The sequence below is a fragment of the Rhinolophus hipposideros genome (assembly GCF_964194185.1).
Source record: "Rhinolophus hipposideros genome assembly, chromosome: 8".
Taxonomy (NCBI): Eukaryota; Metazoa; Chordata; class Mammalia; order Chiroptera; family Rhinolophidae; genus Rhinolophus; species Rhinolophus hipposideros.
In genome coordinates, this window is record NC_138054.1 from 85,183,838 (window position 1) to 85,206,524 (window position 22,687).

Consider the following 22,687-nt stretch of genomic DNA (forward strand, 5'->3'; position numbering starts at 1 on the left):
ACCTTTGCTGGTGGCCCACGTCCAGGAGAGCATGCCCGAGTTGGCTAGTGCAAGCCTTCATGAGGGACGCTAGTTCCCAGAGCTGCAGAGCTGAGCCCCCATTTGGGAAGAAGGTACAGGCATTGGACACTTGTGCCGCCATGAGCAGATGCCCAAGGAACCCTTTTCTAGGGCTACTAGGCGAGATCTTAGGTGGAACACAGACAGACTTCTAATAGTTGCGCATTTATTTTTGTGTGCAATAAAAAAAAAAAAAACAAACAAACAGAACTAGCTCAGCAACATGTGACTGCATGGATATATTAGTGCTTAGACAAGACTAAAGCCAGAAGTGAGTTTTAAAAAAAGTATGTTGGTTTAAAGAAAATATTAAGGCGATAAGAGGAGGTCCTTGGTTATGACAAAAATTGTGGGCGTGGTATGTGAATGCCTGGTCTTGGGGGCTCGCTGCTCTAAGTTTCGGGCAAGAAGCTGTGCTCTGGTCTGAAGCCTCTAACGGGCTCCACAGTCTCTCGCAGGACATGGAGCCCGGTATCCTCATAAGCTGGGCAGTACACAAGACGACCCCAGGGAGGAAAGCACATCTTGTTTAATTTGTTCATGCCCTATAAAGTGTCTAGAAGTTACCAAGCAACAAAAGTGATTTTCCTTCAAAGGGAAGAAAAATCTTCTAGGTGAGGCCTTGAGGAGGCAGTGGTCACAGGGCAGCCTGGGTGGAAGGGCCTTGAGTGGGTCTTGGGGCTGAAGGGACAGCCCCTGGCACTGTCCTGGAGGTGTGTGTGTGTGTGTGGTGTGTGTACAGCCCTGGTCGAAGCTACCGGAAGAACACTCAGAGCTCCTCTGCCCTGCTCCCCAGCAGACAACAGGACTTAACCAGTGTCTGTGGACTCACTGTTGCACACGGGAACGCCAGAGGCAGGGTGGAGGGGTTGCCGATGTCCTTGGGCCTCAGCACGTCACGCTCTCCTGCCCCTGCTCTTCAGCTTCGCAGCTAGGCCTCGCCCCACGTCGCCCAGGTGAGAAGTCCATGGCCACATAACTGCCAGGTCACATTCTTGTGCGTTTATGAACAAATGGGACACATTTCCTATTAAGATCCACCTACCCCCCCATCCAAAGAATGTTCTCCATTATTTAAACCTTACATTTTTAAAAAAGCGCTTTTTAAGGGACCTTGGAGTTTTACTAAAACAGCTCAGTCCTGCAAGCCAGAGCTGATCTCAGTACCCGCTTATGGGACAACTAAAGTGTCACGGCTAGGTACACAGGATACCACCTGGAGACTTGCCCCAACTCCTCCCTGGAAATGGGGTCAAGGCTAGCACTCAAGAGGGGCCAGAGCCTCAGAGACGTGCACCCCGGGCCTGGTGCTTATGGTATGGAAGGTTTCCAGTGCCCAGAGGAGAGAAAGAGGAGGTGAAAGTCTGAGGGGCGCTGTCTCCTGCCACCCCCCTCTGAGCTGGGAGAGGGCCGGGGCTGGGGTCGCTCAGCCCGATGCGGACATGATGGGCTGGTCCCTGTTGTGGCTCGGAAGGAAAGTGTGCAAGAGCAGGAGGTCAGGAAGGGAAACCGAGTCAGGGAAGGAACCCCGACGGGGGCTGGTGGGCGGCTCAGGGCCCCCAGGCCTGGGGGGAGCTCTCAGCAGCACCCTGCGGCACTCCGTTTCACGTGGCACGGCTTGCAGAAAAGGCGGTCATTCAGCGGGTAGCAGCCTTGGTCCGTGGGCTCCACAGACAGGAGGATCCTGCAGTCCTGTGGGGACAAGGGACAAGGGGCATGTGGCTGTACCCCAGTTCTGAGCACAGCAGCACAGAGCCCACCCGGGGTGGGGGCTCACCTCGCGTTTGCTGATGAAATGAATTGAATGAACGGACTCCCCAAGGGTGAGGCAGGGAGCTCCTCCTTCTGTTCGCCCAGTACACCTTGGCCAGGTCTCATAAGGGAAGACAAGGCAAGGCACACAGGGGTGAGTGATAAGAGCAGTCAGCTGAGGGGAGGACTGAGGACACTGGGAGAAGTCCCCTGAGGAATCCTGGAAAGAGCTAGAAAGACCTTAACAAACACCCAGCAGCCCCCTCAGAACATAAACTCCGCGAGGCGGTAACCCCACTTCCTGCGACATCCCGCCGAGACCAGCGCTTGGTGCAGCCCGGGCGTGTGATAAGTATCTGCTGTGTGCATAACTCAATCTAGTCCAGACCTTCATCTCACAGCTGGGGAAACTGAGGCCCAGGGAGGGTCGGGGTTTGCCCCAGGTTGCATAGCTGGTTCCAGACCTGGGTTAGGACCAGGTTGCCAGGCTTAGAGCCCAGGGGTCCTTTCATGGTCGTTGTCCCACTGCCCGCACAGCTTCAACGCTGGCACACACTTCAATATCCCAATTTGTCACATCACCGAAGGACTTCAGAACAAGGAGGATGCAGATTTGGGGCCCAAACTGATAACTTCATTATCCTGCCAATCTGCACCTCATCTGGGCCTCACCTGGGCACACGCTGTGGGGGAATCATGGGAACAATTAATGCCCAGGACATGGCCGGTGTCCTCTGGAAGTTGCGTTAATCAGTCCAGAGGGGCTGGTCACCCTAACTTTGGGTTCAGGGTTGCCAGGCAGCAGAGCCTGCTGACGGCGCCCTCGTGTGTCCCTTCTCTGAAACTGCACCTTCAGTTTCTCAACGGGACTTGGGTTATTTAAAGCCAGGATCTGTGCTATTCCTAGGGCCACTTGTTTGGCATTTTCAACACATTAAGTGCCAAACCTAAAGTCCCAAAGGGGCACATATGACTGTTCTAAATTAGAATCAAGTGCAGAAACACCTCCACTACGATGGAGTCACACAGTCTGGCAGTGAGCTGTAGCTTGGCAGGAAGCTGGCTAGACCTGGTCCAGACACACCAGGGTTGGAACCACTTTTCTCAGCCTCAGTTTCCTCACCTTAAATGGAGACAGTAACTCCCACATCACAAGACCGTCATTAGGATGAAGGAAGGCGAAGTACACGAAAGCATTTTATAAAGTAAAGAACACCATCCGGGTATAAACGTATTGTTAATAAATAACACGGTCCACGAAGTAAGTAGGAATGATGACAGAGTGGCAATGACAGCACCTTGAAACCCATCTCCCTTTCTAAAGAAACAGCACCCCCATTCGGTTCCAGGCCACAGTGGTTTGAGTCTTACCATCTGAAATGGAAACTGCTAGAGTCCAAACTCTGACTTTCTGCAGCAGCCTGGGTTCTGCTCACAGTAGCCCAGGCCAAGCTGACCAAGGACAAGCAGGGAGGGAGGGGTTATTTGCTCACTAGCCAGGCTCAGGCAAATGCTAATTACCACTGGACTTTAGGAAGGCTGAGGTGGTGATAACAGCATTTGAGTTTCATCATTGTTCTTCAAGATCCTTTACCAGCTGGACCTTGAACTCTAATCAACAAAGATAACGTAACTAGAAGCAATCTGTCAACTTCTCCACTAAGCTTCCTTGTCACCCTCAGTGAAAATAAAATGGCTTCTTGGTTCCATGCGTCTGTTTGAATAAGTGTTTAGAATTACTCAATGGCGGATTCAGAGATTTGCTCTAGGAGTCCCCACTTAGGCAACACCCATAAAAGTTGCTACCTTTGGCCCCATCACTAGGGATGATAGAAACATCAGTGGCATGGAAGTGACAGTGGAAACTGTAGGAGAGGACTCTTGGAGCCTCCCCAGCAGGACTGACTATCTAATTTGTAGGATCTCCGTTTCCAGGGCAAAATGAAAATGCAGAGCCCCTTGTTCAAAAATTTAAAATGTCAAGACAATGACAGCAGAACTTCAAGCATAGGGGACCTGCACGACTCCCTGGGCCTTTCTTGCGGGGACTCCTGTACCAGCTTCTAACCGCCTCCCGGCTCAGCCTCATCCCTCCCTGAAGTCCAAGGTCCAGACTCCTTAGCCTGGCACAGGGGCCCTTTCCTCCTCTCTGACTACACACTCTTGCATTCTATACTCCAGACACACCTAGGAATTGCCACTTCCTGATTCTTCAGGCTTGCTCACGCAGGTGTTTACAGACCCTTGTCTCTTTCTGGACTTCCTTTTCCCTGTCTGAATATTTCGCAAACTCCTACTCATCCTGTAAGACAAAGGGCATGGCCTCCTCCAAAGAGTACCTTTGATTCCACCACCCCGGTTAGACTTGATCACCGCCTTAGTCCCTAATCTGATTTACACATGCTCTTTCCCGGCACCTGGAAAGGACATCTCCCTGTAGTTGTATCAACCTCTCCGTTTCATAGGGTTCTGCCTTCCTGGCGCAGGGATTGCTAATCATAGCCCCTGACCAGTGATTGGTCCAGAATAGGCATGTGACCCAAGCTGGGCCAATCAGAGGCTTTCTTGGGACTAATTGGCATCCCTGGATGTGGTTTCTAAGTTAAAAGGATGTAAACTTGGGCCAAACATGGCCATGTGCTGTATCCCCATCCTCACAGAGGATGCCAGCCCACAGGAAGAGAAAATAAAGCAAACACCAAAAAGTCAGAACCAAGAGACGGAGAGAGAGTCTTGATAATATAATTTGATATCATTAATGACATAACTACCATGAGACTTCCCAGGATTCCCTGTTTTGCACAAAGCAGGTTGAGTTTGGTTTCTATCATTAACTCAAAGAGTTCTGATTAATAGACTCTATTTGTAATTCTTTCCATTATTTCTATTCTTATTTGTTTTTTGCTGTTGGGTAGGGAGCGATCTGAGAGCAGAGACCACCCCCACCCCCCACCCCAGGTCCTGGAACACGACCTGCAGCATGTCATTAAATCATCATTGCTCCACTCACCTCACACCTGTAGCAGTTTTCATGGAAGTTTCTTCCCATGCACTCGATTTTGAAGGCATCCTTCCCATCTCGGGGGATGATGGGATTCTCACAGATGCTGCAGACAGGGGCAAATTTCCTAGAGGGAAAGGAACCCATGCTCAGGAGGCGTTCATGCTGACAACCACAGAAATTAGCTGTCAGAACGGAGGCTGGCTCTAGTTCTCATCCCAGAGCTATTTCAGACCTGTTGCTATGTGACTACACCTGGAGCTACAACCACAAATGCCTATTTCTTCCTGGCAGGAGTGGATGGAGAGACGTGTAATTAGACCCGGCTTCCCAGGGTACAATTAGCTCGAGGCAAGGAAGTGAGTGAGGAATGTTAGAATTTGAGAAAGCAGAGACATCATGTGAGTGCAGTGTGGTGGAGGCCCTTTCCATTTGTCTTGTATTACAGGTCACTGCTTTTTCCTCTTCTTGCCTTTTTTTTTAAGAGGCACATCCATCTCTCCCTGTGGGCAGTGAACAACTAGAGGGCAGGGACTGAGCCTCCAGATATCCCTGTAGCCACTGCTTCTTCTGCCTCCAGGGAGGCTCTGTGGTCTGGGGGTTGAAAGCAAGGCCCTGAAGTTAGGTCGACGGGGGTTTGAGTCGAAGCTTCCATACTTACTAGCTGGCAGACTTCGGGTACTTATCCACTGCATGTCTCAGTTTCTACGTTTGGTAAAATGGAACCCTTAATACTACCTGCCTGATCGGACAATTTTGAGGATGAAACGACCTAACAAGTGGAGTGACCCAGCAAGTGGAGTGCCTGGCAAGCAGACGCACAGTCAGGGAGCGGGTATGTAGAACAGGCAGACAGGTTTCTGCAGGAAAGCTCTGACCCAGCCCCCAACACTCAGGCTTAGCTCCTCTGTTCTGCCCGAGTCCCACCCTGTCCCCTCTGTGCTCGGACCCCTCTCATACCTATAGAAGTCGTCCAGGCAGTACACCTCATTCTGGTTGTCCAGGGCAAAGCTCTCGTCCCCGATGCACCGGGCACAGGTCACACATGTGAAGCAGGCTGGGTGGAAGGCCCGGCCCAGGGCCCTGATGATGTGTTCCTGGATCACCTCAGCACATTTGCCACACTTCTCCAGGGTGTCCTGGAGCAGAGAACCAGCCTATGCATATGCCCATGTCAGCCACAGGGGGCTTCTGACCAGCTCAGAAGGGACCCAGAAGGCCATGGATACAGGAGGGGAGCTCAAATTCATGCATTTGGCCTATAACTACTACCTCTAATCCTCCACTGTTTCTTAAAATGGATAGAACTTGGCACTGGGTCGGCTTACAGTGAGGAATCATGCCATGAAGCTATCTATGATGGCATGTTTTGTTACTGGGAAATGCTTAAGGCCAGTGTCTACTAGGGGCCATAGAAGATATTTCTCTTAAATCTCAGAGTCAAGAAAAGGAATTCGTGGAGGAACGGGTGTGCTTTTTATCTTATGGACAATAAACATTGAAACACTTTCCCTTTTCGATTTGGCCACTTGGAAGCTCAGCGTCAAATTCCATGTTCCACTTTTAGGAACAACTGTAGGAGGTCTTTCTTTCACATATTTCGGGGTACTAACTTTCCCTTTGGTCTCATCTCACTTTCTACTTTGATTTTCCTCTGTTCTGATTTATTTAGTTTACATCTAATAGTATTATCTGCATTCTCTAAAATATTTTTTTTTTATTGTGGTAAGAACACTTAACATGAAATCCTTCCTCTCAATACATTTTTAAGTGTCCAACATTGTTGTATACTATAGGAATATGTGCAACCTTTTAATCTTATAAACTGCCTCAAATCCATTCTGGAATGAGGAGGGATGAGAGTGATACAGACCTAGAGAGATATCACTGAGGCAGAGCAAAAGGCCTCCCTCTAACCAATCCATCTTTTCTCCTCGACATGTCTCGTTCCCTTCCTGGCTGGGCTCCTATTCATTTTATCTTGATTTCATCTGTCAGGTGGGGGCACCATTTTCCCCTCCCTGCCTTCCTGGGGGCAGCCCTTCTCTCCCCAGCACACAGCAAGTCCTTCCTGGCGGCTTCCAGCTGTAAGCCTCCCCTCACCCCTGTTTCCCCTCAGTGCCTCACCCCTGCCTGGCTCCAAGCTGAGGAAGGAGGGTAAAGACATCCCCACTGCATGTTGTTGGGGTAGAGGGCTCCTTTCTCCTCTCATGGTGCCTCCTCATTGCCTGTGATCAAATCATTTGGAATTTTCTAGGTAGTCCCAACTCCTAATTCTAACTCCTCAAATCAGTAGTTTTCAAACTTCCGTGTGTATCAGAATCACCTGAAATACTTAAAAATGTAAATTGCCAGGTTCAGCCAATTCAGGAGGACACAGTGAGGCCTGTGCACACCCAGGTGGTGCGTCTGTGGGTGGTCTGTACGTCACACTGACAAACGCCACCACCCAGCGTTGGAGAGTCAGCAACTCCAATACCTTGGCATCCAAAGTAGCTCTCCCAGACTGCACGTGGTACCCAGAGGCGACACAGACCTACCCCACCCCGCATTAGACCATGCATTGAAACCTTATAGCTCTAGGTGAGAGAGCGGCCAGACCACAGGCAGCCTCCATAACCAGACAGGCCTGGGGTAGAACCCCAGCTCCATCGCCTTCTGGAGTGTGACCTTGTGTGACAGGCTGAGTGATATCCCCAAAGAGATCCTAAACAGGTCCTAATCCCTGGAACCCGTGACTATGCACAGATGTGATTGAGGTAAGGATCTTGTGATAAGATTATCCTGGATTGTCCAGGTGGGCCATCACAAGTGTCCTTGTAAGACGGAGGCAGAGGGAGATTTGGCACAGAAGGAAATATGACACTGAAGCAAGAGGCTACCCTGATGACTTTGAAAATGGACAAAGGAACCAAGGAATGCAAGGAACGCAGCTATAGGAGCTGGAAAGGCAAAGAAATGGATCTCCCCCAGAGCCTGGACCGTGGGGGGAGAGCAACACTTTGATTTTGACTCAGTGAAACTGATTTTGGACTTTGACCTCCAGAACTGCAATAATAAATGAATAAATGTGTATTGTTTGAAGACACCAAGTTTGTGGTGATTTGTTACGGCAGCCACAGGGAACTAATACACCTTGGCTGAGCTCCTTCCCCTCCCTCTCAGCCTCACCTTCCTCATCTATGAAATGGGTCAATAGTGCCTACCTCCCAAGATTGTTGTGGGGAATAAAATAATGTAACGTCTCTCAAGTGCCCAGCTCAGTGCCCGGCACCCGGAGAACTGCCGTAGGGGCTCACCTGGTAGCACAGTTCACAGAGGGGCCGCCCATCCTTCTGGTAGAAGCTCTGCCCAGCCAGCTGGCGGCGGCACGTGCGGCACGTGAAGCACTGGGCGTGGTACTGCCTCTTCATGGCTTCCACGGCCAGCTCACGGGGGGATACAGTCTTGTGGCAGAAGGCACAGACGTCTAGGATAGAAGAGACACAGGAATGACCTGCCCAGCCTGGGGGTATTATACCTGCCTACCACCCAAAAACGTGCCCAGAGCACCAGGTGTCTACCTTGAACCCCTGGGGGGCTGTGAGTGTGGCCTCATCACCCGAGGGACATGAGGAGCAATGAAAAACAATGTGAATGGCCTTTGACAAGAGATGAAGTGTCAGAACAACTGGGTTGCCATCTGCAAAAAAATTAAAGGGGGGTGCTCCCTCATGACATCTCACACCCAGATCATTTCCAATGTGGAAAATGAAACAATGAGAACACTCGAAGAAACCAGGGAAGAATTATTTTTAACCCTGGAGTAGAGAAGGCCTTTTGGTGCCTGGCACGGACTCAATACCGTTTATTAAATGAGTAACACCCAGTGTGGGCGAGGCTGTGGGCAAATGGGCACGCAGACACTGCTGCTGGCGGGAGTGGAAATCAGGCCGATCCAGAAGGGCAATTTGGCAAAAATATTGAAGTTACAAATGCACGTACCCTTTGACCATAGTACTTCCTCTTCTAGGAATTTATCCCACAAACTTTCACATGGGCAAAACGACCCACATGCAAGGCAATTCATCTCGGCCTTATTTGTTACAGCAAAAAGCCACCTATGCACCCATCCACAGGTGACTGGTTAAATGCACATGGTAGGGCCCTGCTAAGGAATATTATACAGTTGTGAAAAAGAAAAAGGGACCACTTTATGTTCTGATGTGGAATGAATTCTAAGATGTACAAGGAAAAAGAAAATGCAGAACTGCAGTTTGCTACTGTTTGTGGACAAATGGGAGGGAGACATATTTATATTTGCTTGCATATGCATAAAATATGTCTGGAAGGATATGCAAGACATTAACAACAGAGGTTGTCTATCTGGAAGAGAACTGGGTGATACAGGCATGGAGCACATGGCAGACTTTTCACTGTGTACCTTTTCGTGCGTTCTATTTTGTGCTATGGGAGGGTCTACGCATAAAAATTTAAATAGTGAAAGAAATTCAAAGCATTTTTGCTTTTATAGCAAATTTTGTTGGCCAAATTTAAATGGATTTTAGTTATAAAGGAGAAATGGCTAAGACACTACAAATAAAGTTGATGTAAAACTTACAAGGCCCATCCCTGAACTGTGAATTGGGTCCCTGCTCTCCTAATTCCCGCCTGGAAGCCCATGCTAGCCCCACGAGGGTCCCTGGGGACCACCCAGAGTCCTTCCAGCCCTGTGCCCATACCTGTGGATGCCTCTTTCTCAGGGAAGCCAACAGCTTCTTCTGGGGGAGGCGGGAGCTCCTCTGTAGGCCAGAGATGACTGGGCCGAGCCTGGAGTGGAGGCCCTTCCACCAGGGACTGTGGGGACACCTGTGGGGGACGGAAGAGTCATCCATTGGGGACCCCACATAGCCCTCTCAGCTCTGCTCCTCATCTGGTGGCCCCAGGCACAATGAGCCCCATTGTACAGAGGCGGAAACTGAGGCCCAGAGAAGCCAATGACCTATCTGAAGTCACTCAGCAAGGTTACAGTGGCGGCTGCAGTCCAGGTCTCCCAGCTCCTCACCCTGGGTTCCCTTGACCAGTCAAAGCGACTTCCTTCGACTTCTAAGGAATCTCCTGGAATCAGGTTTTCCCTTGGCCTGGAGCCCCTCCCATTTCTACAACAGCCTCTGTTAAGGGCAGAGGATGAAATGTAGGCTTCCTAGAGCTGAAGGGGGCACCTGAGGGGGAAAGGGTGTGGCACCCCTTCTCCAGGACCTTGAAAGATGAGACAAATTTTTACCAACCTCTGAGAGCTTCGAAGAGGACCTGCCCTCAGGCAGGAGAACGGACCAAACAACATCCAGGCTCAAAATCCCTGAAAGGCTTAGAAAGCTCAGACTCTCCTTGGTACCCCGTGGGACTTTGTCAGGGATCTAGGGCTTAGCAATACCTGTGGTGGGGGCGGGGGTGGGGGCAGGTGCAGTTGCTCTAAGTCCGAAATGAGTAATGTCCCCATGGAGGCAGAGGGCTCGTCCTCAGGAGGGGGCAGGTATGCCGGTGTGGGCGGTGGCGGAGGTGGGAGGAGGTCCAGGTCGGGTAGTCCGTCCTCACCATCCAGGGTAGGAGGAGGAAGAGAACATCCTGCATCCAGAAAGGGAGAGAGGGTTGGCTAGAGTCTCTGCAGGTGAACAGAGGAGTTGTCCACTTGCCCGGAAAGCTGTACAGCGAGGCGGCTAAGGGCTCAGGTCCAAGGTCACCCACACCTGGGATCCATCTCTGACTCTGCCACTGCCTTGATATGTGTCCTCAGGTAAGAGGCTTAGTCTCTCCGAGCGTCAGTTGGAAAATGGGTATCGATTGCTTCGGGTTGATGTGAAGATGATGACTGATGCACAGAAGGGCTAGGCACAGTGGATGGGACATGGCACCGGCCCAGAAAACAGCAGTGCCCAAGCCCGCCAGAGCAGCCCTCCACACCTGGGCACACTTGGGTTACAAGCAAAACCGCCCCTAAGGTGGTGGTTCTCAGAGTGTGGCTCCTAGCCTAGCGGCAGCACCACCCACGAGAGCGTTAGAAATGCACCTTTTGGGTCTGGGCAAAATCAGCAAGTCCTGGGTGGGGCCCCACCATGTGGATCGTAAGCCCTCCAACTGGTGCTCAAACCCCATCATCGCATACGGGACGTTCTGCAGAAACACCCCATTTCTCCAACAAGTCAGTGGCATGGGAGAGAAAAAGAGAAGGAACTTCCTCCGAATGAAGAGACTTTGGAGAACAACCAGATATAATATATGAACTGCAATACATTTGTGCGGTTCAATAAAGTCGCCACCAGCCACGTGTAGCTATTGAGCATGTGAAAAGTCCACACTGAGATGCGCTGGACAACGCAGGACAGGAAAAGGCATGTTAATTACCTCATAGTCACTTTCGTAACGAATACATGCGGAAATGACAGTTTTTACCTACTGGCATAATATACGTTATGAAAAGTGACATCACTCAATTCTTCTTTACTTTTTGCAATGTGGATCCTAGAAAATTATAAATTACATACCAGGCTTGCATTTGTGACTCACGATATATTTTTATTGGACAGCGCTGGTATAGACCTTATTTGATCCTGATTCAAAGGATGAGTCATCTCATGTAATTCTCATTTTGCAGATGAGGAAAAGTTTAAAATTCCACTGAACGATAGAGTTCAAAAGAAAGATAAGGTATAATGTAAACCATTCATTCCACTACAATCCAACAGTTACAAGACACTTTTATGGCAATTCCGGGAAATTAATTATGGATAGAGCATTAGATAATCACAAGGCATTCTTATTGATTTTGTTTGGCACTGTGGTTATCTAACAAAAGGGCCATATTTAGAGATGCACCCTGAAGACTGGGGGGGGGGGGGAAGGGGGCTGAAATGACCTGATTACTGGCATTTCCTTTAAAATACTTCACAAGAGGAAGGGAGGAAAGGGAAGGACGGGTGGGAAGGGAAGGAGGGAAGGACGCAGGGAAGAAGAGATAGACAAAAGACACGTGGCAAAATCTTAGTAATTGTTGAAACTGGATGTGGAGTACACAGGGATCCTTGTACTGTTTTCTCTACTTCTGTATATGTTTGAAAGTTTCATTAAAAAAGAACACACACACACAAAACAACCTAACAGCAAACACACATACACACAAGATAGGAATGACATCGAGAGGGTGGCCCTCGATCCTACCTGCTGGTCCTTGCACAGCCTCTTGGGTGCAGTGTTCCTGGCAGGCAGGGAGAGGTGGGCGGCGGATCACCCAGCTCTTGCCGCAGCCCTAGGCCCTCTGCTATCCAGGAATTGACTATAGTGTAACTCTCACCCGTCCATGCTGCCCTGACAGGGGGCTGACAGCTCCCTTGGGGGGTCAGGGCAGAGAAGTGCAGGGCTATGAATCTGCCTATGAAAACCCTGTCGCTGCCACATGTAGGCTGAGTGCTTTTAATAGTGCCTCAGGGTAAAGGACAGGGAGGCCTCTGCTCACTTCCTGTCACTGCGGCCCAAGGTAGCCAGGCTCCATCAAGGTCAGACTGCCCTGCCCTGGATACTGGGGGGGGGAAGCAGATGGAAAGTGCCCGAGGCCCTGCGCCCTGAAGGCCTGGGCTCTGGTCCCATTCTCTGCTAATTCACTGGGCACCTCGCTGATGAAGATAGTGAACCCTCCTTTCTCTCATGGGCCAAGGAGACTGTACAGACAGGAAGCTTGTTCTCGGGGGCCTGTTCAAACTCAGCCGGCTGCTCCCCACCCCCATAGCTTCTGACTCCGCAGGCTAGGGGTAACTCCAGGAATGTACATTGTTTGAAAAGTTCCCGATGCTGCTGGTTCAAAGGCCACACTTTGAGAACGACTCTTGTAGCCCACAAGTCGCACCTGCTTTACGCTTTTGGATTAAACAGTAATTCTCAAAATGTGGTCCCCAAACCAGAGCCCCAACATTTCTTGGAAATGGGGAGGAAATGCACATTCTCAGGCCCCACCACAGACCCACTGAGTCAGAAACAGCCAGGGTGGGGCCCAGCCGGCTGTGTTTGAACAAGCGCCCACCCCAGCTGAAGGGGGAGGAGGGGGGTTGACATATGCTGACACCACTGAAGTATAAGAACCGCGCTCCAGATGAGTTCATGTGAATCAGGAGCCAGGTAAAGGAGACACGCAGGAGCAGGAGCGCTGAGGCTTCTCCCAGGACTTGCCTTAGGCTGTAGAGAACAAGCTGTGAAGGGTGGGCAGGTACCTGCCAGGATAGGAATTCAAGAGTGAGGGACACGGGGCCACGGGGCAGGTGTGCAGAAAGGGGGTGAAAGGATAATTCGCTCAGGTGGCTGAGAGCAAAAGGACGGGGAGCAGCCTTTCAAAGAGAAGCCAGAGAATGAGAGAGGTGGTGTGGCTGGGCGAGTGTCCAGTGCCAAGTGGAGGAAGCCTGGGGGTGTGGAAGATGTGGACTTCTGCCAGGATGAAAGGGCTAAAGAAATGTGGGTGGATTCCTGAAGGGATAAGCACTAGAAGAGGCCATCAGATACAAGCCGGCTGTAGAGATGGCTTTAAACAGCTGGCAGGGCCCCAGGGCCTGCTTTTGTGCTGTGGTCAGGCCATGACCAAGCAGCTCACGTAGGACTCATCTCACTCGAGCAAGGCTGAACCCCAAGATGTGCTGTGCTCTGCTCGAGTTCTCCCAGTTAGCAAACAAAATGGTTGATCAGTTACTGTGAGGCTACCCGCTCTGAGGAAGGTCTGGTTTTGTTACCACACTTCCAGGATCTTCTGCCTATCACTCCAGGGAAATGCCCTGGAAATTTTGGCATTTTGGCATCAAAACAATATTTCTTGAGCTCCCTCTGCTACACAGAAGATAATTTTTTTTCCCCATTGGTCACACATCCTGATGTGTAAATCTGGGACATCACCATCCTGGTTTTCCTATACGGAGAAGCAGCTGGAGAAGGCTGTGTTCTTAGGACGCATGGTTAGGACGGAAAGATCAACTTAGGTTGCGTCATAATGAAGATGCATGTTATGTGAATATCCATGTGGCTCCTTCTCCTGCCCCTTTCTGACTTCCTGTGATTGGCATTTCCTATTGGTCTCTAGGTGGTTTCCATGGTGATGGTTGCACCAGGGCTGCCCGAGCCTCGCTAGGGACAGCAGGATGTCTGACTAGGTACCTGGGGGATCCTGGGGGGGCTCAGCTGCCATCCTGGGCTGGTCTCTCACACTTGGCATCTCAGTGACTCCTTGTTCCAGCTGGTGCCCTGCCAGACGATGAGCTAACCCCCTGCCTCAGGCCACTGGGTTGTCGTGCTTCATTGCTGCCACCCAACCCAACAGCTGAGACTTTCCATGGAAGTGGCAGGGACAGAGGACTGGAAGGCTCTCTGTCACCATGGCAGCAGGACCAGTTCAGACCAAGCACGTGTAAAAGGAGCAGTCATTCATGAAGTATCCATTCTGAGATGGGTGCCTCACTTACATGACCAAATTTCAATTTTCCAGAGGAAGAAACCAAGCAAGGAAACAGCTTGTCTGAGATCACCCAGCAAGAGAACAAAAGAGCCAGAGAGATAATAAAATCACCTTTCAGGTCCTTCAATTTACCAAATTCATTCCTGCCTCAGGGTCTTCGCACATGGTTTTCCCCCTGTCCTTCAAGCTCCACCTCGGCCTGCCAGCTCCACCGTCATGCAGGTCTAAGCTGAATGCCCCTCCTTGGAGAAGCCGTCCTGACCATCCTATGAAAACTTTCACCTCCTTACTTATTCACCGTATTTTATTTCTGTATAGCACTTGTGTCTTCTTGACATTATGTTTTATATTTTATTGTCTCTATTTCCACTAAGATGTAAGTTTCATGCAGGCTGAAAACCTTGTCTCTCTTTTCAAGTACCCACTGTTGGGCCCAGAACAATAACAGCAGGTAACATATCGAACACTTTCTACGTGACAGGTGCTGAGCTAAACATATGTATTAATTCATCTTATCCTCACAACAACCCTTTGAGGAAGGTACTATCATTATCCCTATTTTACAGATTAGAAAACTGAGGAAGAGAGGTTAAGAGGCTTGCCAATATCACACAGCCAAGAAGTGGAAGAACTAGGATTCAAAGCCAGGCAGGTGGGTTCCAGAGCTTGCCGGGCACATAGTAGGTGCTTGATGAATGAATGAATGACCTCAGAGCCTGCCCTTTCCTCCCCATCTCAGTGCTGCCTCAGACCCAGTCTCCCTCCCACTTCTTACCCTCTTACCTCCATTGGAGAGCTGAGGGGGTACAGCTGGCACTGTGGCCACAGCCCTGCCAGAGGGTGTCCAGGGACTAGGCCTCCCCGCCGAGCCAGCACCAGGTGCCTTCGTGGGGGCAGGGGACTTCCAGGGGCAGCCAGGCCGGGCCTCACAAGCTGCCCGCCTCACTTCCTCAGCCACAGCCTCATCTCGACGTGGGGGTGCCAGGGTGATAAAGACAGACGAGGCGACCCGCTTCTCAGGCTTTGAGGCCATTGCCTCGGCTCCTGGTGGGGTGGGGGGCAAAGTGGAACTTGGACTCAGGCAAGGCTCAGGGCATGGGGGTACATTCCACATGGACACACTGACCCTCCACCCTGGGGACATGGAGCCTCCCTCTTTCCAACAAGACAGGAGCAACACCCTACCATGCCAGCGACACCCAATGCAGCCAAAGGGGCTGGCGATGTCCTTTGGGGAAGGGCAGGTGTCCACCAGGTGACTTGGTATGGATCCCAGCAGGCCTGACTGTCCCTCCCCCCAACCTGCACACCTTGGGGAGCAAAGGGCAACCCTATCCTGCTCACCTCAGGAATGATTAATGTTCCTCCTCCAAGAAGTGTGAGGAAGGAGCAGCTCCTACAGCTCCACCCCACCCCGCAATGGCCACACCCTAAGTTACCTCCCTCACCTGGGAACTGGATTCTCTTGGGAGAGCTCAAGTCCCCAAGGTTCAGCCCAGCTCCGCTGTGGGAGGGAAATAGCCTCAGGGCCGGCCTCCAGGAGGCAGAGCAGACAGAACAATAGGAGCTGCTGGTTACTAAGAGCTCCTCTGTGCTCATGATGCCCTAAGCACTTTCTGCCCATTAACTCATAAATCCCCCCAGCGCTGCTGGGGGAGAGGCACTACAGATGAGGTAACGGAGACAAAGAGGTGAGCTCACTTGTTCAGGGTCATATAGCAGTGGAGCTGGGATTTGAACCCAGAGCCTTCTCTCTGCCCAATCACAAGCCAGCACCCTTTTCCCCACTATCAGCCTCCATATCCAATCAGGTCCTAATTCTATTGCTAGATTCTCTCACTCTGTCCCATCTCTAAAACTATGGCTCTGGTTTAGGCAGGTGCCCCAATGGGCTCCAATCCTGCCTCCTACCCTGCCCCTGGCGTGATCTTTCCAGAGTGTAAAGCTGTTTCTCCTCTACTCAAAAGTCTTTCATAGCTCCCTACCACTTTCAAGTCAAGTCCAAACTCCTCTGGCCTCAGCCTTTTTTGACCAACTGGTTTACTGGGGAAGAGAGTGATTAAGGACCTAGAGAATTAACCTCGAGAAGTGGGGTGGGATGGGTAGCGGTAGGGGTAAGGAGGGCCACTCCAAGGCCTCCCTGTGTGAATTTCAACTGGCCCCCATGGGCAATCTTGGTGACTGATGGATAATAACAACAAAAACAAAAACATGTGCTGGTAAATTCCTCCTAAATTGGTTTATATGTTTGGTTAAAATGTATAGCTCAGTCTGGTCATAAAATATCTGTTCTGAAAAAGAAACCAATCTATGAAGAAAGATTCAAAAGTTCTTTAAAATATTTCTCTTTTGTTTCTTGTTTTATGTGATGTCTGGAAGTATATATGCTTATATTGACTGTCATAATCTTTGGTTTTATACTTTGCTATAAGTTTAATTATCAATTTTTGTAAACAACTTTCAGAGTGCATCTGAGATTTAAATACAAGAAACAACAGGGCACTGGCTGATAAAGCATTGGCTGTGCCAGGCGCTGTGTGCCATGCACTGTGCCCAGCACCTTCCATGCCTCAAAACTCACCTAATTCTCAAAAACAGCCCGTTTTGCCCCTACTTCATGGATGGGCCACGTGAGGCCCCAAGAGGTTAAGTGACTTTTACAGGCTATCCGTGGCAGACTAGGAATTCTAATGGAGCGCTATCTGATCTGCGTCCACACCTTTTCATCCCTGGGTGGCATGGAGGCCCCCAAATTCTCAGGCCTGTTCTCACCCCAGAATGCCCCAATCTGAACCAATCACCTTGTGGTCAGTGTATTCTGGGCTTTCCCAAGACTTCTGTGGATGCCCCCTCTACCTCCTTCTCACCCAGCTCTGACCCTCACTCCACCCCTTGAGGAAGTTGGATCTGGCGGTTTCTCGGAAAACATCCAAGGCAAGCTTCCCAGTGCTGACGCCAGATGTTCACAGCTGGGCACCCCCCCACCCCCCCCACACACACACTCCCTGCGGTTCCTGCTGGGACTTCAGGCCCCAAGGGAAGGGGCCAAGATGGGGACTTTCAAAGCCTGGTCTGTTGGGTCAGTAGTCAGGCCGCGGCAGGAAAGGGAAGCTCAACTTCCCTCTGGTCCCTCTGCCCCCACGTTACTCTGGAGTGAGGTACATGTGAGAAAGCTCCCTGTGGGGCACCCAGGGGACCCTCCACCCCCATCCTTCCTCCCCCAGAGGGTGAATCTGAGATCCAGTTGGGTAAGCGGAGAAAGTGGGAACAAAGGGAAGGAAAGTCATTTCCTGTCAAGAGGAAGGAAGGAGGCTGAGATCCAGCCAGCCAGCCACCCAGCCAGCTTTAAGCTAAAGCCCAGGGCAGGGACAGGCAGGGCTGAGTGGGAGGGCCTCCAGACGCTACCGGTAGTGACCCCTGCCATTGTCCCCTGTCCTATTCCTTCTAACCCCTTCCCAAAACTCTGGAACAGCCCCTAAGCTTTGTTCTTTGCTACTCTATAAGCAATCTATGCTTGGTTTGGAATTAAACTTGGAGGGAGGTGGAGGTGTGGCTGTACCCCTTACCCCCCTCCACCACAGGGGACCTTGCAGCCTTAGGTAGGTGTTCCCCCTCCCTGTCTCCCACTCCAGGGAAGTGGAGGAGGCACAGAGCTAGGTTCATAGGGGCCCCCCGCTTTCCTGCTGGGTGACACTGAGCAGGTCACAGAACCTCTCTGGGCTCCAGGTTGTTTATAAAGTGAGAATAATGAGGTCTGTGCTGACCGTTGGCTGGCTGAGAGAATAAAAGGAAAGATGGTGCTCAAGATCTTGGTACAGTAAGTGCAAAGAGAAGGCCAGCTGGTTATTCAGCCCCTGGGGGGGAGGAGGAACCCTTGGGGACTAGGCTCCTGGGGGTCCTAGGAAGCCCAGGACTTAGCTTCTGTCATTATGAAGAACAGAAATCTAGGCACACCGCCCAGCGTCTTCCGTGGGTCCTCAGATCTGGGCAGGGGGAGGACCCATGCCACCATGCAGACACCTTGGGGATCGCTCAGGCTCACCCAGGCTCACCCTGTCCCAACCACCTATGGGGTCTAAGGCCCAGAGAGGGGCAGTCCTGGGGCCCCCCTCCCCTCCCCTAACCCTAAGCTGGGTAAAAGGGCCCGCAGGTCCCCGGAGCTCCAGAAACCCGGCGCCCTCCCGCAAGCAGCCAAGCAGGGCGGCTGGCCGGGTCACCATGGGGCACCGCCAGGGACTTTAATTCGTTCCATGTGCGGGACGCTGTCTGTCCTCTTTGTGCGGGAGCTTCCGCCCTGCCCACCCCCGCTTCTGGCGCCCCGCTCCTGGGCAGGGACACCAACCCTACCCCCTACTCCGGGGACAGAAACGGAGGGACTGAGGACAGCCCCCACCCCCAGCCCGTTCCCCAGCTCCCTCCAGGGGGCAGGGGTCCCGGCTGGGGGCGGGGTAGGCTTCGGCCTGGGGTTCCCCGCACTGTCACTTGTGTGTGGCCAGGGCAAGGCCTGAAGGGCGAGAACCCCCCGACCCCCACCCCGCTTACCTGGGCCGCCCGCGCCCCAGCCGGCTCCGACGCCAGAGCGAGCAGAGCCGGGAGGAGCGCGGGCCTCCCGCCCCTCCGCCCTCCCCGCCCCCTGGCTCCCTCCGCCCCGCAGCCCCGGCCGCCTTACCATAAAAGGTGAGGCTTGGGGGAGGGGGCCTGGGATTCCCGCCCGGCGGAAGCGGCCCCTACCTGCCCCCCCACCTGGCCAGCCGCGCCCCACGCTGCCCCCTCCCCCTCTCTTTGTTCCCTCGACCCCTCCTCCCTTCCCCGGGCCCAGGCCTGGAGGGTGGGAGGGCTCGCCCACTGACACCCACCCACCCCGTGTCCTTTGTGCACCTTGAGTGGTCTTTATTCTCCCTCTCCCCTTGGGTTGGTGGCCCTACCTGCCCTGGCAGGTGGAAAGGGCGCTTACACCTCAGTTTGGCCTGGAAGCTCCCAAGGTCCTATGAGTCAGTTAGACCTGGGTTCCATGGCCATTCACTAACTACCTGGGCAGTCACTCAACCTTCCTGAGCTAGTTTCTTTGTAAAACCGGGGTATAGCTGCCTACCTGTCAGGGTCAGCCTAAGGATAAAATATGACAATGACAGTGAGGAGAACACAGAGAATGGTCAATATATGCTGGGCTTGGGGCTTTTTTAGGGTGTGCCTCAGTGAAACAGGTCACCTGGATTTGGTGTCCTGAGCTGTCACTACCTGTCTGGAACTCTTCAGCCCTCTGTAGGTGGGTCCCAGGGTCCTGGGGGGGACAGACCCCTCCAGGAGGTCTGGTAGGCAAGGCCCAGCAGGCAATCAGGTCACCTGTCATGGACCCCCTCCCACCTCCTGTACTCCCACCTCCACGCTGGAGTGGATAGATAATGCAGGGGGGAGGGGAAGCTGAGCCTGGGCCCTGGGGCGGGAGATGGAGCCGGGATGGGCCGCCTGAGTCCCTGGAGGCCTAGGGAACATTGCTGGGAAAAGGAATCTGGGTCTGATTCAGAGGCAAACAGATTGTTCTTTTGATTAAAGCCACAGTGGCTGAGGCCAGAGGAGCACTGGACCCAGCGCCATCTGGGGGGAGGCCAGGCATGGTGTGGCTGTCCTTTGCTGGCCCGAAGCTGCAGTCACACTGGTCAGGGTGGCCCTTGGGCTGCTTTTGAGGGGCTCACGTTCATGGGGGTTGTGAGGGGGTGTGCCTTGAACCCTGTCCCACGCTCTTCCACCCACACCCCACCTTAAATACCTCACCCACGTTTTGTCATCCTTTTTTCATTTGATCCTCACAGCTGAAACTGAGAGTCCCTATGACTTTCATTAAAATTAGCTTTAAATCCTAGCTCTAGATCTCTCTCTCTCAATCTCCCCCGGTCCCCTCAGAGAACTAGTCTTTCTCCGCAGATAATCAGCAACCCCAAGGCAGCAGAAGACAGTAGCCTAGACCTGACCAATGGTCAATCTGGACATCTGGCAGCTAAGATAACATCTTGACCTCCTGAGCCCTGAGTGGAATGACCCTTTGGCTACTTTCCCATCAGACCAGAGAGACTGCCCTTACCTCACCTCCCACGAATCAGCTCCCAGCACAACCCCATACCCCCTAACCCACAGTGTCTTGTGATTTTGTCCTATATAATTTGTAACCTACACACCCTTGGGGAGTCGGGTTTTTGAGCATAAGCTCCCTGTCTCCATATTGGCCAGTTCGATACTAAACTATTTTTTCTTTCTATACTATAAACACCTGTTCGTGCATTTCTTTGGGACACTGTGCACAGGTAGGTGGATTCAAAAAACAAAACAAAACGTTGGGGTTCCGATAACAGCCACTCTGCAATAACAACAGCAGCAATAGCAGTGGTTGCCATTTATAGGGGTTCCTATGAGCCGTTGTCTGGCCTACAGGCCTGCTCTCCATTTCATCGCTAGGAGAGTCCTGTGCAGTGGGGCTGATTATTCCTGCTTCACAAATGGAGAAAGTGAGGCCCAGAGAGGCTCAAGGCCACAGAAGGGGCAAGTGGCAGAGCTGGATTCAAGCCCAGACTAGTAGGTGCCCCTCGGTTCACTGCTCTGTTGGTCCCAGGGACCGTGCGACTGCCACTCTCCCCAGATTCAGAAGCTGAGGCTCAGAGAAGCAGCCAGTTCTTGAGGCAGAGGGAGACTCGCACTCAAGGCTGCCATCCAGTGCCTGGGAGCGCTCATTCCTGGCTTGGCAGTGGTGCCTCCCACTTCGCAACATTTAGAATGAGACTTCGCTGTACCTCCCCCAGAAGGAAGGAGGGAACTGCTGAATGCCAGACATGGGAAGGACCTTAAAGAGGAAGGTGAGACCCAGGGGTTTTCAGACACTTTGAGCTGTAGAACCCCCTTCTCAAGTGCTTTGTGACCCAGAAGCTTATTTAAAACAGAAAAATGCAGCTGCCCTCCCCCGCTCCATGATTTCCCCCAAGCCACCTCACTGCGCCCCTCCGTGGGACAATAAGGCACCAAAGAGTTGACTTGGGAACTTGTCCAAGGTTACACGGACTCACTCTTGGACCCACGCATCCTCTTATCTCTTCGGGGCTAAGACTGGCTCAGGAGGAAGAAAGTCAAAGGGGAATGTGGGGGTCTCCTGCCACCACTTACCTGCTGTCCAGCTCCCCTGGCTGCCTGTCCCACCTCTGTTGCAGCTCCCAGGTAGAGAGGAGTGTCCTGGCCAAGGGTCTCCTGCACCAACCCAGGTGTCAGTGTCACCTTGGCAGGTGCCAAGCTTCCTGCAATGGAAACCCAGGAAGTGCGCTGGATGAGAACACACGCCCTTTGTCTGCCAGCTCAGAGGCCCTGCTCCCCTCCTCCCTCCTTGCCAGCCTCGGACCAGCTTTCATCCAAGCGACTGAGCAAGGGCTCAATCTTCTCTTAGGGTTGTGGCAGCTGAGATCCTGGGTGGCCAGGAAGGGGTAGGACATAGTTTTGGGAGCAGGCCCAAGGCAGTGGGGACACTTGCTGCTGTCCAGTCTGAAGGGGAGGGGAGCATGGCACCTGCTGCTAACTGTAGGAGGAGGGCTTTGATCCAACAAGCATTAATTGGGCACCTACTATGTGCTAGGCAGGAAGCAAGCCAGACACAATCAATCCTTGTCCCCATCGAACTCACAGGGAGATAGGGGAGACATTAATGAAAATTAATATAATACTTACCAGTGGTGAAGTATGAATAAATAAAGGACTGAGACAGAATAAGGGGTGTAGGTAAGGGTAGGACAGGCATCTCTGGGTGGGTGGGTAGAAGCATTTAAGCTGAGATGAGGAGGAGCCAGCCATGAGAACAGGAGGAGGGAGGCAGTAGGGAAAACATGGAATTTGAAGTTAGACTTAGGCTTAACTCCCAGCTCTCGGGTGCTGGCTTTGACCTTGGCGAAGTTCCTTCCCTTTTTGAAGCTCCATTTCCTCACCTGTAACATAGGAGAGCTGGGCTGGATGCCTTTGAATGGGGATGTGAATCCCTCCCTTTGCAACTGCTGAGGACAGAGGCACTGAAAGGGCACTGAAAGGGCACTGAAAGGGCACTGTAAGGGTACCCTCGGGTCTCGCGGCGGTCGCTGTCCCACCGATGGTAGCGCTAGCTATTCTTATATCACTCTCGCCTGATTTCCAGTGCTCTCTGCTCACATATGCTCTACATATGCTCTACAGCTAGATCTGAGGACAAGGCTCCCTGAGCTGAAGTCCCTGAGGCCCAGAGACCTCGAGGACAGAAAGCATCTGTTTGTCCAACTGCCGTCCCCCTTGACAGGCTCCACTGGGGCCAGGTCAGAGCAGAACTGTCAGGCCCAGCCTGGGGGTGCCCAGATGTGCAGCTGCATGACATTGGACATCCAGGTTGGGGAAGGGTGCCCACTCCTCAGCGC

General features: G+C 52.2%; 1 protein-coding gene across 2 annotated transcripts; it reads right to left on the minus strand.

Moving 5' to 3' along the window:
• Positions 1-206: 206 nt before the first annotated feature.
• Positions 207-21,536, minus strand: FBLIM1 (filamin binding LIM protein 1). 2 transcript variants are annotated; one of them, XM_081056691.1, is made up of 8 exons: positions 21,426-21,536; positions 15,060-15,320; positions 10,227-10,417; positions 9,535-9,661; positions 8,113-8,282; positions 5,774-5,952; positions 4,823-4,940; positions 207-1,752 (listed from the first exon to the last, which is right to left on the minus strand). In XM_081056691.1, the coding sequence occupies exons 2-8, from the start codon at positions 15,307-15,309 to the stop codon at positions 1,639-1,641; spliced, it is 1,149 nt and encodes a 382-aa protein (XP_080912817.1). In that variant the 5' UTR covers positions 15,310-15,320; positions 21,426-21,536; the 3' UTR covers positions 207-1,638. The 2 variants fall into 2 exon arrangements, with proteins under 2 accessions (XP_080912817.1, XP_080912816.1); XM_081056690.1 differs by lacking the exon at positions 21,426-21,536 and adding an exon at positions 18,819-18,851.
• Positions 21,537-22,687: the final 1,151 nt, after the last annotated feature.